The 18451-nt window shown below is 46.0% G+C and overlaps 1 protein-coding gene across 1 annotated transcript in view; it reads right to left on the bottom strand.

Annotated features, from left to right (window-relative positions):
• CRB2 (crumbs cell polarity complex component 2) overlaps window positions 1-18451 on the bottom strand; it is a gene marked incomplete at its 5' end in the record, with an annotated part of 30018 nt that extends 11567 nt beyond the window's left edge. The window contains 6 exons of the mRNA XM_082067646.1: window positions 5991-6104; window positions 7034-7216; window positions 7682-7821; window positions 8028-8223; window positions 9980-10681; window positions 18337-18451. Of these exons, the coding sequence (XP_081923772.1) occupies window positions 5991-6104; window positions 7034-7216; window positions 7682-7821; window positions 8028-8223; window positions 9980-10681; window positions 18337-18451 (1450 nt within the window). The remainder of the gene's footprint in view (window positions 1-5990; window positions 6105-7033; window positions 7217-7681; window positions 7822-8027; window positions 8224-9979; window positions 10682-18336) is intronic.

Genomic DNA, 18451 nt, shown 5'->3' with positions numbered 1-18451 from the left:
TCTAATTCATTACATCATCAGGAGACTTTAAAATGTTTAATGAGTTTCTTATCTAGTTAAAAACTAACAAATGCAAATCACTGGAATTTGTTATCTGGAAATCAGACAAGTGTTATTTAAAAGGCTCCTATCTGGAGACAAGCATTTTCAAACATTCCAGTTAATTTAACGGTGTTTAAGCTAATAGTCCCACACTAACAACCCGCAGGGGCTGGGGCAGACACAGACACTCCGAAGTCACTGAGCTTTAACAACCTTTTTCAAACACAAACCTATTCACTAAATTCTACAGCGTTACAGATGTGGTGAGAACAATTGCATTTCATAGATGTGTTATTAAAATCCACAGAGCTCACCATTCTCTGAATTAAGGTAATGATTTTACTGACTGCTATTAATAAGCAAAGATTCATTGTATATAATGTAAGAATCATATACTTCAATAGATACATAATATGTTAAAAGAATTAGCACACATGGAGATATTCTAATTTAGCTGCCATTTACCAAAAACTCTTGTAGGACAAGGTTGATTCACGGGCCCAGTTGTGAAAGGTGCGGGTTCAGCGGGGCAGCCGCTGCTTGCCCTCTCCATGAGAGCTGAATTCCCGGCAACCTTTCCCTGGTGCATCCTAATTAGGGTCTGTATTATTATTATCAAAAGAAAAAAGGAGAGGAGGGAGAGAGAGAATTAGCGATAACAAATGGACCCGACACAATTATATTTGCACAATTACTGCCATTTCCATGGCAACCCAGCGCTCTGACCTCGCTCCCACCGTGCACCACTGCTCAGGAGACGTGGGGGCGGAGATGGAGAAGCGCACAGGCCAGCAAAGGGTTTGTCCTCAGAGCTAAAACAAAACCCTACTTCTCAGTAACGGAAAATTGTTAAAACACCCGTAAAACGCAAAACTAGCATTTCACAAAACTAACAGGGAGACACCTGTGCACTCACACAGCACATCTGAGTACGAAACAAGGACCTGTGGCCCTTGGGACGCCCCGGATCCGATCGCTGCGCAGAACAAGGGCAGAGCCGTAGCGAAGATGCACACGCATTCATCTCACAGCAACAAGGAAACTCCTTGCCCTAAAGTTTCCAAAACAAAACTTTAGGTCTCTTCTAAATAAAGACATTCTTCCTCTCCAGCCAGTTCTTGTTCCTTCTCATGCCTCCAGCTACCACTAATCGCCCAGCCTGCTCCCTGCCCGGGGCAGGCACGCAAACATTCAGGACACATTGCAATTACTGGGTAGATCTCATTACCTGCTAGCAGAAAAATTCCCTTCAGGATCACGCCAATCAGCACAGATTCCATGGCCGACTCCTTGTGGACATTTGTGACAGTAAAGGGAAAAAAAAAATGGGGTGAATGGGGGGAGGAAGGACAGAAAGGGCTGGACTGAGCCGGCAGGAGCGCGAGCACTGCCCAGTGCCAGGCAGACAGAAAGGATTGGAGATGAAACCAGCCAATATAGAAGAGCCCTGCGCTGCGATCTAATCCAGGCCGGCTCTAACCCTCCCCAGCTGGCCCCTGTCAGCGCTGACACGAAGAATTCCTGCTCACAGCGTATTCTCACCCGGTGCATTACAGTAATACCCTGCCCTATCCACAGCATTAGCTCCAGCACTAAAAAGTCAAGAGACAATCTCTTGTCCTTGCCGCCTCCCTGGTGAATCTGCCACATTCCCTAAATAAGGCCAAAATATAGATTTTTCTTTTTAGAGGCTAAGCCGAAGAGCTGCATTTCCACTACCAATCCAAACCACAGGAATGAGGAGAGCTGCGGCTCCAGAGTGGAACCCGGGCCCCGCTGCACATGGAGTGACCCACCCAGGGCCCAGCACCTCGCGCCGTTTCCTTCCCCCATGTCTCCCATTCGGTGCATTTGTGAGCACAAGCGTTTCCACTCTGCTACATTCACTAAGTCTCAAGTTTTAACTGCCGTGACCTGGTTCTCTGAAGTCAAAACGAATGGAAGGGAATTCCCTGCATTATGCTGACTGTACTGGTTCAAACATGGCACTGCAGAATAACAACTCTCTTTCCTCATTAGCAACCTTATAAAATTAGCTGTTGCTATCTCAATTTTATCTGTTTTTTTTTGTTGTTGTTTTGGTTTGGGTTGGGTTTTTGTTTGTTTCTAAATGTAGTCGCTCTCACATTGTAAAGTTCCTGAGGGCAGAATTGCTTTCATGTTGTAAAGAACCCAGAGAAGGTTCTTATTTCTGTAAAGAAATGTTATCTGAGAGCTTTTCCCCAAACTTGGAGTCTCTGTTAGTACCAGTGTCAGGTCCAAGCAAACAAAAACTCCCACATGTCAGAGTCTGGAATCTGCGTTAGCAGTATCACTTCAAGATATTAAAAGAAAGAATTCCAACAGCTCTTGTAGCTATTTGACTTTCTTCACTCAATCCTAACATGTCAGTCAATTTTACAGATATGTTAAGTGGGAGGGATATTGCGAGTGTTTGTTTGGAGTCAAAACTTCTCAGTCACATCTGGGTCCTATGCACACAGAGACCTGTCCTAGCACAGATTTAAATAGTACCTATATTAGCTAGTACCACCCCTTCCACTATTGCTCAAGAGAAAACAAGTGGGCAGCTTGTGCCATTCAACCACCTACTGCAACAATGAAGTCAGAAAATCTATGCAAAAGGCCAGTTCCAAACAGACTGTGCAGTCACGAGCATCAGAATCTCAGAGGACACTTTTGGTCCAAGCTCACCTGACACGCGCAGGGTCCAGACTGGAGCGTCCGCTCCCACAGCATCCTGAGCAGACGGCAGGGAAATCGAGAGCTCTGATCACCCACGGAGCTGTGATCCAGAATTCCACTCAGCGTGGAACCCGAGGGAAGCAGGGGGATCTCACTGAGTGTGCTCCAGCTCCCTTCAGCTATATTTACCAAAAGGGCTTCTGTTGAAGGGGTAACAGTCCTCTAATCTCTTTACTATCTTAACCTCTGAGCTGCCCTTTCTGTGGAGGCTACATCTCTAAAACAAAGCTGACATCATGAAACACCTGCACACACACACACAAACCTGTCCAAAGGTGGTTAAAAGGAAAAATCTCCCCTTTATTTCACAACCCAGGAATTCAACCATTCTTACAAAGTAACTGTTTATAGCCAGCTACACAGAGGTGTCCTACTTCTCTAGGGACCCTTGACAAGCACATTATGGCTGAACAAAGTAAAGCTGTCAATAAGCACTCCAGTTATAGTGAGACACATTCACAATCCCTCCCAAATCTACCACCACAGCACCTGATTTCTCAGGACAGCGGCAGCATTGCTCAGCCCGGGCAGACGCTCAGGATTTCACCAGGATCACGAGGTGCCGCTGCCGAGGCTGCCACGAAGCGTCGGGCTCTTCCCCCTCGGGCGGGCTGCCCAGCGCCCCAGCGCTCTGGGTCAGGACTCTGCCTTTCTAAAGGCAGCTTTAGCAGGAGTGGAATATGAGGGGACCGCTCAGGCCGTGTAAAAGTTTTTAAAGAATGAATGAGCCAGATTCTACTTGAGTGACCACACTCTTGCAAGTTAAAAATCAGTTGCCATTCCTAATGGAGGTACCTGACTTTCTCATGTTCTGGTCCACACTATTACCTACATGATGGGCCAAAACCATACCTATGAATAAATAATTCATTTGCATTGTTTTTTGGTTTGTTTGTTTTTTCCTAAAAAGCAGACTTTTCCTAATATGCTGCTTCTCCGGACGACAGTTGACATAATTTCCAAGATAATGCAAGATTCATTGTCCTTCACATTTCATTTAGCACCCATGCAATCTTTTGATTCACACTTCTTACATCCTCCCAGGATACATCCTCTGCTAAAGCACAAACTGACACGTCGAACACTCTTTAGGACCTATTGAGTGGTTCTCTCAGGAGTGGGGCACCTCTCTTGCAACAACTCCATTTCAGAGCAGCTGGCTCGCCTCCTCCACCGCTGCAGCCCGGGACAGCACTGAGGCAGTTAATTTGCAAAGAAAGAATTTATCCTGACTCACATTGTTATCCCAACACTCCCCAAATTCCTCAGACCGGAGAAAAAAAAATAAAGAACCCCCTGCCGCCCCAAGAAAGCATTTTCAGAGTAGCAAGTTCACTTTAATCAGCGGAGGCAGCTTAAACCCAAGTTCACGGCAGATCTAAGCTGCCACAGAAATGCGTTTTGAACAGAAACATTCTGGGAAGCTTCACAAAGTTGTTCTGTGATCCTAATATGAAGTAATAAGCTGTTTACCCAGCATGACTGTACTGGGATTAATTGACAAAGGAGGGGAGATTAATTGCTATTATTTCCCTGTCAGCTTCAGTCCTCCACACGCACTCACTGATCTCTCAGGCTGCTCCCAGCCCCTCACTGCATTAATGTGTCAGAACTACCTCAGCTGAGACAAAAGTCCTTCACCAAGAGCAATATCCAGAAGAGCAACCTGCTTCTAATCCCCTTCAAGTACTAATGAACCCAAATTTGATGCAACAGAATGAACTCTAGTGCTCCTTTGCCCATCATCCTGTGTTTCTGTCAGCTTTTCTGCCCATGAGCAGGATTAAAGAGATCTGCAGTTTGGCAAAGCACAGTGAGATTCTGAACTCTGGGAGGATAAGCGAACAGGGCACATCTGTGAGTGGGAATTCTGACAAGCAGGATAAACTTTAAACCATCACTTTGGACGAGATCTCAGCTCATGAGTACAGCATTGTAACTACCCAAGAAAGTACCAATAAAGACCTTGGATAAAAGCCTGTTTTCAAAGACAAAGGCAAAGTCTAAATTAGGAATCAAAAGCAAACAAGATAGGCCAGAAAACCCCACAAAGAATCCAGCCCAGTTACAGGAGGTGTTAACGAGGCGTTGATTTGAGATTCTGGGAGAGAAAATACCTCTGTAATGGGTCTGCCCAGGAAAGAGCTGGACAGTTACACCAACACAGCCCAACCACCACAACCACAAAAGGAAAACGGAAACCTTCCCCTGCAATCCAGGGCTCAGCCGGCCTCTGCAATGCCGCTGCCTGCTCTTGCAAGAAGCTAAAGGGACAAGGTTTTCTTCTGGCTTCAAGTTTTTCTTTTTCCCACGAGATGGCAGCCTGGTAACACTATGGAAAGGTTACATCCACCTCAAAAATACAGAAATACAAGATTTTGCTGAGGACTACCTTTCATATAAACTACCTTTGGTGTTAAATTGCTCAAAACAGAGAGTACATGTGGAATTTAAAGATTCAGAAGACTGAGTACAAATATTTTAAACAAATATGAGGTTTAGTATCAGTTAGCAGTGTACATTCCCAACAGAGCTGATGTGCAATATTCACTATCCCCTTGTTTCTCAGCTAGAAAACTGAGACCCATTAAGGTCAGGCAGGGCATTTCTGTAAGAATCCAGACTCCCCATTCCCTTGTAAACAGAGAAGGCTTCATTTGCTCACATGACAAAGACCTTTTGACCTCCTAACATAGCAGATCACTGCCCTCAGCCAAAACTCACTGGCTCTTATCATCCAGGGGTGTCAGGGAATGGAGATGTTTTACAGATGTTTTATGTGCTAGTGATCCAATCTGCTACAGTCAGTAGCTTGTGACAACTAGAATGTTAGGCACCCCTTTTTTAATCTGAAGGCTTGTTTTGTTCACCTTCACAGAACCTGTATAAAAAATCCCCACAGTTCTCGCAGTGAACTTCACTCCAGGATACAGATCCCCCAGCTATTCTGATCTTAGGCTCTTCTAAATAGCTGATCTCATGTCTCAAAATCTAGTTCATGATCTGCCAGCTTACTTGACCAAAATCACAGAGCTTTCTCATGGCATTTGAGCCCTGAACTGCAGACATCCCACTGCGCCACTGCTGCGCTCCCCGCAGTTCACCTCAGTCCTGCAGCAGGCTGCTCTCCAGCCCTGCAGCAACGCAGCAGCTCAGCGGTAATGCAAGAACCTGATTCCAGCCACCCCCTTCACCAGCAGTACCTGAATAACCCGGTAGGCAGTGACAGAGGAAGCCATCAATACGGTCCACGCAGAGCCCTCCATTCTGACACGGCTGGGACTCGCACTCATCGATGTTCGTAAAGCAGGTCTCCCCTTTAAAGTGAAAACAGGAGAGGCATCTTAAGCGCATGAGTGCATCAGTGAAGGAAAGAATGTGAATGACAACTGCATTCCTGACTTTTGCACTTGTTTTCTATCATCTAAAAATGCAAAAGAATTTCTGTGTCTCTCCGGACACTCTGGTGAACAGATACCATCACCGAAACAAGTAGAGAAAAAGAAGTACAGAAAGGTCAAATGATTTTCCAGTGTCATGAAAGGCAGCAGCGGCAGGATCAGAACTTCTGAACCATTCCCATCTGTGGAACAGTGGACCAAACTCTAGTTTTTCTCTCAAAAAAGAATAAAGTATTATTGCTTAGCCCCTCCTAGCAGGGGATTTCCCCGGCTGTTAAATCCAGCCTCTTATACATGTCTATAAAGCAGGGAGAGGGTGATATTTCAGCTGAACATCCACAGAGCTTCTAGCTCCAAGAGCAAGACATCAAGAACCCTCTTCTCATACCCACGCTGATTATACAGTTGCTGTCATGAGAGAAGTCTCATCAAAAAACACCTACAATAGTTATTTGGGACTCCAGGGAAACAATTTCCTCTGAAGAGGAGTTTCACAGATATCCTGTGGGGATGAATTCCACCACATCATGAGAGAGTGACAAAGAGAAACCACCTTGGCACCTGCATAGCTGGGGGCATCCATCAGAGCACTGGGAAAGCGCACAGGCTGCTGCCCCAGCCTCCAGACAGGCCTGCTGGGCACACAGGGACGCTGGCGCAGCTCTCTGCAGTACATTCACACAGCGTGTGAACAGGAGCGCGTTCCTGATGCAGTAGCCGCCCTCTCTAAGTACCAGTCATTAAGTGATTTGTGTTGCACAGATAACATTGCTCCACTCCCATCTGCTCAAACCACGCAGCACCTGTCAGGTGGAGACAGGATGAACAGTTTCTGAAGCGCTCACCTGCAAAGCCTGGCTGGCACCAGCACAGGAATCCAGCTGCTTGGCTATAGCTGAAATTGCTGGGGAAGTCGGGTCGTGTTCCGTAATAGGTTGGGTTGGATCGCTCAAAGCACACGCCTCCGTTGTGGCAAGGATTTGTCACACACTCATCCACATCCTTTTCACAGTGCTGCCCTGTGTAACCTGCCAGAAGACAGCAGTGCCAACACCGCGCACAACTTCGCTGGAACCAATCTCCCAAACATTGTAGCTGAACAAGACCCAGAAGACACTGCAGCTCATCTAGCAGGGAGTCCCAGGACCCTCCACTTTCTCCATTATGTCAAACACAGGAGCCAAATAATCAATTTGCAGGAAAGTATTAACCTGTGACAGAAAACGCATGATGGAAAGAGGTAGAAAAGAGAAAGACAATCTTATGGCTGATAATCAGGGTGCATTTCCCAGTAACAAGGTCACCTGGATCCTGGGATGGCCTGTAAGTGGCAGCAGTGGCAGCCTCACTGTTCCAGACAATTAAAAGAAAAAAAATCACACTGGACCCTGCAGCATCATTAATTCTTTACCTTTTCAACACAGCAATTTAGCACATGCTCTCCATTGCAGCGTGCCTACATGTCAGCTTAGCAAACCAGGTTTCCAGCCTACCTGGCCAGCAGGCACAGCTGTAGTGTTTGATTCCCTCCACACAGGTGGCCCCGTTCAGACAGGGCGCAGAGGCGCACTCCAGGATGTCCAGCTCGCAGTGCTCCCCCTCGAAGCCTGTGTCACTGCAGTCGCAGCCGTAGCTGTGGGGCAGCAAAACAGAGCAAGGCATGAGCTCTTAGTCTGACTGCAAAGCCCAGTACGAGCAAAGAGCAAATGAAGTTGTGATGTACAAAACACTAAATTGAATTCTTCCCACGGATTTCTAATCTAATTTTCATAGGTTACACTAAGCAGACCTTTAGATCGGTCCTGGTATCTAAGTGCCTGAACATCACTGATTTCTCACCTGTTAATAAGGTCTAGACACGTCCCGTTGTGCTGGCATGGCTGGCTCTCACATTCGTTGATGTCCAGCTCACACTGGATCCCTCGGAACCCTGGTGCACAGGTGCAGGTGTAGAACCCAACGCGATCATTGCACAGGGCCCCGTTCTGGCAAGGGTCTGAATCACATTCATCTATTTCAGTGTCACAGTTCACACCTTTGTTACGAAACAGAGAAATATCTTTGTTACAAATCTAGAAAAGTATATTTGTGCTGCCTGGACTTCTGAGCTAGAACCACGAAAGCCACATTATCGACCCAAACTGGCCAGCATAGCGATCTGTTCTCACTTTGCCATAAGAAAATTAGGAGCTCATGAACAGCACGTGATTCTCACAAATTAAGGACCTTTACTTTTTATTTGCAAAAAAATTATTTTGTCTAGACTTTTGGATTTTAGTCTTCTATCAAAACTAAACAGTTTCCAGTATTTGTGAAGTTTTAGTCTCATTCAGGTTTGTTGAAGTAGCCAATTAGTCAGCACTTCACAAATAACATCCACAAAATCTTGACCTCGCATACAGCTCTTAGTAACATAGTGATAGCTGGTTTGGTTTGGGATCCGTGGCCTGGCATCACCTCCAAACCTCAGTCATTACAGTGGCACCTGCCAATCCACCTAATCTCCCCTTCTTGGCAAAGGCTCCGCAGAGCGGACAGGGCCATCCTAATCCTGACGGAATGTGGGCCCCCTAATCTGCCCTTCAAACCCGTCAACACCCACACAAAACTTCCTTCCTCCGAATTCCAGCTGCAAGCAGCAGGCAACAACCCGGCCTGGCCAGCCTGTGGCAATGAAACCTCTGGATGAAGCACTAGATCATAAGGCAAAGCCTCACGTTTGACATCAGAATAACTCGGAGCACAACAAGCTCCTCCAGCTGCCTGGGTCATTTATCACTTCCTTGGCAGGGGAATCCCACAATCCTAAATTGAGAATTCAGCATAAAGATAAAACAGAAACTGATTTGCAAAGACATAATTATGCTTGATACTTAAAACCAATATTAATCTTAAGGCCTACACAGAAATGCTTTTTTTTTTCCCCTCCTTCACTTCTGTTCATTTTTATCAGTGAGTCAGCATCAGGGACGGCATTTCTGATGTTGTAACTTCTCATTCCACTGGTAATCAGTAGCATTCCTTGCAGCAAACTAACTCTTTAAACACTTCAGTGGGTGACAAGGAGGAAGGCTGAGAAGCTCCCGTGCTCGGTGGTGCCAGGCAGACACGGCGCAGTGCAGCTGCATTCCACTCCGATAGCAGGGCTGGAGAACCCCGCTGCCTCCCTCACAGATAACTCACAGGTGGAGATTACTCTGAGTCACCATTAGCACAGATGCACAAAAAAACAGATACTTATATCACAAGCCAACAAACATTTGCCAGGCATGAAAGAATTGGAAAAGAAATATCCAACTAAAAGCCACTTTATTCCAAAAAGGCTACTTCCCTCAGAGAAATCCTGCAGCATGGGACAAAGAATTACAGGCTGGATAGGCAGGGATAAATTACACCCAGAAACACTAAGTATACATTTCCTGAAAATAAATCTCTTTTCTTGTATATCTCCCTTTATTTTACGCTGAGAGCTAATCCCATCTAGTACTCAGGTCTCAGACAATCCGCCCACTTCCACTCTTGGATCCACACCTCTCAACATCCACAGGATCCATGGAAATCAAAGCCTCAACTATTGCCCAAAAGCTGCAACAACAAGCCCGATGCCATTATTCACACAGTGCCAAACGCTCCAGAAATATCAGTCGTGCAACAGCTTTAGTCTCATAGCTGTCAAACAACAGCTTTTCAGGACAGCTACTAACACTGCAAGACACACGAGGAGCAGCCAAAGTGTGGAAGTGCAGGAACAGCGAGATGTAACCCAACCACCCAGACAGCACGGGAGGTACCTGTGTAGCCAGGGACGCACTTGCACACGTAGTGATCCATCTCGTTCAGGCAGGTGCCGTTGTTCTGACAGGGCCGGGACGCACACTCGTTGATGTCTATGTCGCAGTTGTGTCCTTGGAAGCCCGGCACACAGAAACAGCTGTACTCGTTCAGCCCCTCTCGGCAGATGGCTCCGTTCTGGCAGGGGCTGGATGCGCACTCGTCAATGTCGTCTCTGCAGTTGGCCCCGCCGAAGCCAGGCTGGCAGATGCAGGTATAGTCCCCAGGACCCTCGACACATGTCCCGTTGTTTAGGCAGGGGTGGCTAGAGCACACGGAGCTTTCTGTTTGGCAGCCTTCTCCACTCAGTCCTGTCTGGCATTTGCAGGTATATCCATTTACACCATCTACACATTCAAAACCAGGATCTTTACAGGGGTTGCTCTCACACTCGTTAATATTAATGTTACAATCAACACCTGTGAAGCCAGGCTCACAGATGCACTCATACTCCAGGAGTCCTGGAGTCCTGCTGCAAATCCTGTGGGCAGGACACGCGTGTTTCATGCACGCGTCATAGAGGAGTTCGCAGTTTTTGCCCATGTAGGCTACAGGCTCCACGGGGCAGGCGCACTGGTAACCCACTTCCAAATCCTTACAGCTCCCACCATTTTCACATGGGGATGAGGAACAGCCGCTATCATTTTCAGAGTATGAAGTTCCTGTTGAGAAAAGAGACGTTTTGTTAGTCAGCATTCATAGCCCTAAACAAGAAAGTTCTTCGGCTGACCATCACATACAACTCAGGGACTGCCCATCTAAATCCACCCTGCATGGGGCTGTTCCAGCCGTTAGCTGAGGATTCTGGAGAATCAAACACTCACTATAAGGAACACAACACGCCTTCATACAATGGCAATCGGGAATTTCTTACTAAGTCGGGTGACTAGATGCCTGGTTTTTAGAGGCACTCACAAATGAACCACTTGACTTGTCCTCGCTTTTAGGTGCCATTTGCCCTTTCTGCTGCCTTCTGAATGTGACTGTGGGCCAGCGAGTGACAGGAATCGGTCCTTGGGAAACTCCACAGAGCTGCAGGTAGAGAGTGGGCAGTTACTCAAACGGCGGGGGCCTGTACAGCTCTGGCACTGCCCACAGCTCAGCACCCTCGGCCCTCACCGCGTTACGACCAGTGGAGAAACGCTGTTTTAAGATGCCAAGTTCCACACTAAGGATTTGCCAGGATCACACACCAGCATCACTTCTCAGCTGACCTTGTGCATTCTCTCATTCATGCCATCATTATCCCAGCCCATTTTTGGTCATGTTTGCCTTGCTCTGGTGCACCTTCTACACACCCAGTAGTTAATCTGTGTCAGTGGTTTTCTATCGGCTCGCTGCCCCATGAGCCCCTCAGTCTCTTTGTACCTGAAGATGGAGGCATCCGGCTTTGGGGCCTGAAGGGGATTTATAGGAGACTTTGGTTTACAAAAGCCTGCCCCTGCCCTGACCTCCCCCAGATTCCTCCCACCAAAAGACTGTAGTGTTTCTAAGTCTTCTTTTGAGGGGCGGTGGGGAGGGGGAGGGAGGCTCAGGGATTCAGACAGCCCTTTCTCTTCCCAGCATCATCTCCGCAGCCCACCCCTTCCTTCCCCTCTCATGTGATGCTGGGAGAGCTGCTGAGCACTGCACTGTCCAGCAATCTCTTTATTCTGCCATCAACCCTTTTATTCTCAGATTCCCAGTCAGGCAGAAAACAAGATGACGGAATCTGCCAGGAATCTCTGTAGCAATTAAGAGTGGGAGCCCAGGAAACTATTCGCAAAAGAGCTTTACTAGGCAGGAGATGGGAGCCTTTGGAGGCTTAATGAGGAACCAGGCCCAGGCTGCACGTTCCACAGGCCAGGAGCGCAGCCCGAGACGGACACCGAGTCCACTGCGCCTTCAGAACGAGCGCTCCGATCTGCAGCAGACCCGTCTGCAAAGAAACCCACATTTCAACAGAATCACCAAGCACTGCCAGTGTTGGCAGCCTGAAGTCATTTCAAAGACTACATATATAGTTTTCTGCTTCCGTTGTAAGTACACAGTCTAAGTGCTTCTTGCAATTAAACATAAAACATCAAATCCATTTTCTACTTCCTGTTTTTTCCAAGAAATGAAACAATATCTAAATAACTTCAAATTATTCTGTGAACTGCAGCTTGCAGAAAATGACCCACACGTTTGCCCTACTCAGTAGAGGTTACAGACGTATTAACAACACTAACTCCAAGATTATAGCATACATTCTCCTGTATATAGCATGACCATACTAATACTGGAAAAAACATTTCCCAAGGACAAAGCAAGCTCCTGTGTAAATATAGTATAACCCTAATATTCATTCAGTGGCTAAATAATTCCACAGATGAGACACTAATTCAAAACACAATTTGTTCCAGAGGGACGTCAGAAAGGGGGTTTCAGCAGTGAGAATGAGCACAACGCTTGTGATGTCCCTGACGTTAAGCACAGAGCCTGCAGGAGCTCTGCGCACTACGGGGTATCCAGACCCGGAGCAGCACCTGGCCCGAGAAAGAACACGAGTGACACTTTCAGCTCTAGTTTTGTTATTTTCATCCATCAGTCCTAGGGCATACAATAATTCCTCTCAATTTTGGAATAATTATATGAATAGCATATGAATATTCATCAAATGCTAATAAGCAAAATGAATAAATTAGCTTTTCCTACTGTACAATATACGAACCATGAAAACATGGAATTCAGACTATGCTGTTCCATGAAAATGGTGAAATTCAGGTCAAAGAACTTATTGAATGACACGAGTTTAATAGTTCTCGACTAAAGTAATTATTGCTGCATTAACAATGACACTTGGGACTGTTTTACGTTTCACAAGACAACTATGAGAATCAGTGATGTTTGTAAGTGAAAAAAACATTTTAAAATATATTAGTCATCCCATCCTGCAACCCTAATCTGAAACGAAACCGGAGAAGCCCACAGTTTCTTTGAAGAATATGTTCCAGGCATTTAGGGGTGGATTAGGAGGCACTTCAAAGGCTAACACAGTGGCATATAAAGCATCCATTGAGCTCTCTCAGGACAGGTCTGGTTTTACACTTTAGAGGTAGCTGACAAAGACTTTCCCTAAAAGATGAGGTTTGTGACCCTTTGTAACACTTTTAGGCAAGCAAGCTGCATTATCCATTTCTGTTTTAATAACAGGCTTTAATAATTTTATACTCTATACCTTTACTACATTATCTTGTCAAAGGACAGTTTCAACAGCAAGTTTTCTAGCCATAAAAAGAGAAATGCGAGATGAATGAGGAGCTGGGGGACCCGAGATGCCCCTGGTAGCAGCGCAGTGTCTGCCACCGCAGTGACACGGGACAGGGAGGCTCTCAAAGGAAGGTTTCTGTCCTTCTCTTTAAAAAACAAATAAACCCCCTCAACTCTGCCTACTCAAAATGTGAAATCTCAGCAGTTATTTCCCCCCCAACATGAGTTGCGTGAAAGTAACTTCTTGCACAACCTCTCCATCCTGATGTTATGTTGGCATTGCTGGCAGAAGGTTTTATTAGAGACCAATTATGAGTTGCTAAGACAAAAATACACAGGACAAGGAGCTTCAGTCATTTTATTACTTCACTGTTTGTGAGATGCTGCTTTAGCATTAGTCACTGGCTTCTGGTTTTTGTTTTTGCTTTTCACAGGTTTGTTTTTCAAAGCCTTGGGAAACAGGGGATGGATGGGCCAAGCTGGGGATACACCCAACCTCGTGGAAGATGCCACTGCCACATCTACATGAACCTCTCTCTCACTTGAATTTTAGCAGCTAGAGTTGTTGATTTCCAGGCTCCACTTAATTGTCACCCTATCAAGGCACAGAGTACCTGAAGTTTCCGGCTCCTCACACAGCTTCACTGATAACCACCCTAAAGGTGCTCTTTATGGTCACTTAAAATTCCAGCGAGGAAGCGGCAGGCAGGGGTTATCAGCCCAGAGATTCCCTTGTTTCCTTCAGACTGAAGGACAATTTTGCCAAGTGACTAATGTGGTTTTTGTGGGTTGGTTAGTTTGGTTTTTATTAAAGTGTTATTCAAATGGAACAATATAACCTCCACAAACACAAAAAAAATTCTAAGCAGAGTCAGTGGTACTTACTGAAAATAACCCATCTCTGAATACCTGTTCATGCATGTGCACTGCACTCAGAGTTCATTTGCATATTTTCACTATCTGTTGCACACAATATCTCAGCAAAATGCTCAAGATATACTTTGGGAAAAGACTGCTTCATGCTTATGAGTATTTACGTTTCCAAAATTATGACCCAGTCATGATGTGTGAAGTACCTTTTGTGCATGGATTTGTTGTTGAGTTCCTTGACTTCCATGCTATTTTAAATCTTGCTCATCTTTTACAAAAAGGTACTGCAGGCTCGTGGAGAAAGAGGCTTCCTTGCTACAACTGGAAAAGGACAATTTATGGCCAAGAGGTGAGAACATCAGGCTGCCCAGCAGCAGCCCCCGCTGCTCCGCAATCACAACCGAGGGAGAGGAGCCCTCAAACCGCGAACGCTCACGGTGCCAGCCCGACACGGCTCCAGCAGCCGGCGCTGCCCTGCTGAGCACCGGGGCCAAGGGCAGAGCGGGAACCCTCCACTGCAACTATCAGGGTAACACAACTACTAAATAAACTCTGAATAAAGGAATGGAAAGAGTTCTGTCTCCATGACAACGGGAAGGCATGTGCTTATATTAGTAAATCCCTGCTGACCTCTGCTGATCTCTGCCTCTCCTGGTCCGGGTGAAGGATTAGTGCCAGGGTACACACCACGGCCTGTTCCCAGCACCCACCGGGACCAGAGCCCTCAAGGGCCACTCGCGCTGGTCACCCACCCTCGCTAACTCTGGAAAGATGACGGCAGAGTAAAATCAAACCCTTCTTTAGGAAGTACCTTCAGTGTACCCGGCCAGGGAGTGCACAAGGCCTTTCGGGTGACTTCATGCATTCTAGGGCTTTACAAGCCTCATTTCTTTGTTGACACAGAGAGAAAACCCTTCCCAGATCTACACCAAATACCTGCTTCCTGATAAAGAAGGTAAAAAAAAAATTACTATTCATGGATTTGATACAACTTGTAGAGTTTTGGTAGATGAAGCACTAAGCCCAGTTTCTGAGCCAACTGCCAGTTCGGATACTAACTGAACAACCTCTCGGGAAACCCCTGCACACGGTTCAGATTTCAGCTTTTCCTATTCCAATTTTTAGATTCATATTGTGGTTTCATCACTTTCTAGGCTTCTTACATTGGTTTTCTCTGTTATTGCAGACCAACAAGTTCCAGACCACAACATTTGCAAGCCAGGCTTTTGGTGTGACAAAGCTTTTTCACGGCAGAGATATTACTGTCTAGTAGTGTAAAATGTAAAGAACTCATAAGCACCTAGACCACTGGACTTTCATGCAGACAGGCATAAGAAGTGGCTCCATTTTCCCTTGTGAAATTTGCATATTTACCCCCCCAAAGAAGCAGAAAGCTGATTCCTGTCTCGCTCTCACCCAGTGAACTGCTAAAGGTGCCAAAGGTGGGCAGCAATCCATATGGCTGAGCAGTGCCAACGTTGTGGCCAGCGGCATTAACAGCATTATCAGCAATACCACTTCAGGGAATTAAACTTACTCTTAATACAGAACAAGTAGCCAGCTAAATCATTTTCATTATCTGTCCACTGTTTTAATGCAGATTTGAAGATGTAACTCCTATTATCATGCTGCTGGAACTGAGAGAAGGACAGGAGCTATAAATCTATGTTTTATGATAGCACTGCATATATTGCCACAGTAACTCTTTGATCTTCTGTGCTTATGACACCCCCGTATTTTCCCTTAATAAACACCCCTCCAAGCTGACCTTCAAGGTTTACACATTCTCTGATCTCTCAGCTATTTCCACAGATCAAACACCGAGACAGGGGGTTTCCTGTGGATTCAGTTAACCAGACTGAATCACAAGCTTGAAGGTCCAATTCTTATTTAAATATATTGATAAGGAACAAAATGGCTGAAAAGCTTTTATGTCTTTGTTTCCATGTTTTGAAGTAAGATTTAAACTGCCCATAGGTCCCCGAGCTCATCTCAAGAGTTTGCATTAAAGCAGATAGCAAACTGCCAGGAAAAAGGTTTGTCTGCAGTGTCCTCCCTCAATAGGCATCCAAAGCATTTTCCAGGCCAAAGGTATGTGAACTACCGTGCTCACTGCTGGCTAGAGTTGTGGGAACAGCAATGAGTACACACGCAGTTCTGCCCTCCAGAATCCCCCTTAGAACACCACAGATGAAGCTGAGGGCTATTCTGCCCCTTAGACAGCGGCAGGAAAAGCGGAGTCACATGCAGTGTAAACCTCTGTCCTCTGGAGTTTATTTCAAACAACTGGAGACTGGCTGGATCTGGCTGCAGGATGGTCTTATGGTTACAGGCAACCTGGGTGCAACAGGCCATCTGGATGATCAGAACTTTCCCAACACATTTTGAACAAATAACTTAGCCACTCCATGCTTCGATGACATTGAGGCTCAGTCAATTACGAAAAAGAGTAGTCATATACCTCACAAGGGCAAGAAAAGGCATTTCCTTACAGCCTTAACATTCTAAAAGCACTACTCAAATACCACCATTCACTATAGTTTAAATCTGGCAGAATTCCCCTTTCAAAATAGGAGCAGGTGGAAAGACTATGGAAATTGTTGCTTTCTTTGAGCTTTCCTGGCTGTACCAAGATGCATCATCCACCTGCACTCCAAAAGAAAACCACATTCTCAGTAAATCACTGTTGAGAAAAGAGCTTCACCCAGCAGTGAAAACTATCAGTGCGATGGGCAAACAGCACAAATCCCCAGAAACAGGCCGGCTCTGGCAGCCACACACCAGCAACACCCCATTGCAACCGGCCTCCCTTCTGCACAATGAAAGCCACCAGAATCGCCTCACACTCCAAACCAGTAGCTATGGTTACGAGATACAAAAGACAGTCCTGCTGCTTCCCTGTGGCCAGAGGAATTCCAGGCACTTGGAGCGAATGCACCGGACAAAGAGGCTGGTACAAGAGAAAAAAGAAAAGACAAAACCCAAATGTAGTTTGACTTTCATAACCATAGTGCAAGGTGATTGGAGCGAAGGAAATGTAGAGAGGCTTCAGAGGAGGGAAAAAAAGAAGACTGTTGGGGAATCAAAAGAAAAGTTGCAAACTTTCTCCAACTCTGCAAAAGTACATAAACTTCACCCACTAATGCGAGAAAATGCCAAATGCAGCAGATATTAGCAGAGAAAAGGCACTCTGACTCCATGCTCTGCATGTTCTCCATGTTTCACCTGCACTTCTTCACATCATCGATCATTTCTGTCCCCGCTCAGTGGAAACCAAACGGGACTCGGACACCAGACACCGGTCTGGCAGCGCCAGGACGAGGAGGCCTCTTCAGTCCCAACCACTTTCCAGTAAAAGGCTGGTCATGTTCCTGACGCGACCCTATAATCCCTAGATGACTAAACCAGGTGTCTGGGCCCGGCAGATCTCCAGGCACCCACTCCAGAAGAAACACAGACATCTATTTTTCAGGCAGCATAAGAAATTGTATACAAGAGTGTCTTTTTGGAGCCCAGAGACATGTTTATGTGAGCTTGAATCCCAGTATACTCAAGTATATTCTTTTGTAATAAAATAAGTTTTCAATGTGGGGAAAACAAACAAATAAACAAAAAAACCCGAAATCCCCCATCAGTGTGATAGACTCTTTTGTAACCTCATCAGTTCTTGCATTTTGAGGATGGATCTGCTTTCTTCAAGATTTCCAAGTGAGAATACGTATGGAGTGTCTTCTTGCGCCAAATTTTGTACCAGGGGTATCTGGCACTTGAATGTATCAGTACACTCCCCTAGGTACACTCCTCTTTTGCCTACATGTATTTCTAAAGAATACAGAATGGAAATAAAGCTCTGTGTTTCCTCTGTATGGGCACAATCGTAAAATTCAGAACTTTTCAACGCAGACAACGGTTACTGTAATAGTTGTATACAATTACATGGTAGTGCACACGCTTTTAGCTCTTCTGAATAAATGCATATGTACATGTGCACAGGCAGAAAGACAAAAGGAGACAAGAAATAAATAGAAGGAAAAACATATCTAGAATGAAATGCCTGTCTGCCTCCCAGACAAGAAGTGTTCAGCCTTCGAATCTAACAGTGAGAGTGACGTTTCCTTTAGTTACCTTTGCAATACAAGGGCAGGTTACAGATTTGATCCGAAGTTAACGCACAGTAACTGGGCAAGAATCAGGCACAGAAGACAAACCAACTTACCGCAAAGCAGGAGGAAGAGCGGCAGGAGGGCAGCGCCGCTCGGGCGGGGCGCGGCTGCGCTCAGCTCCATGGCCGGTGCGGTGCCCGCTCCGCGCAGCCCCGGCTGCTCCCGCAT

Source organism: Streptopelia decaocto (genome assembly GCF_964273445.1).
Source record: "Streptopelia decaocto genome assembly, chromosome: 17".
Classification (NCBI taxonomy): Eukaryota; Metazoa; Chordata; class Aves; order Columbiformes; family Columbidae; genus Streptopelia; species Streptopelia decaocto.
The sequence above is the reverse complement of the archived record's forward strand: the minus strand, read 5'-3'. Positions and strand labels throughout refer to the sequence as shown.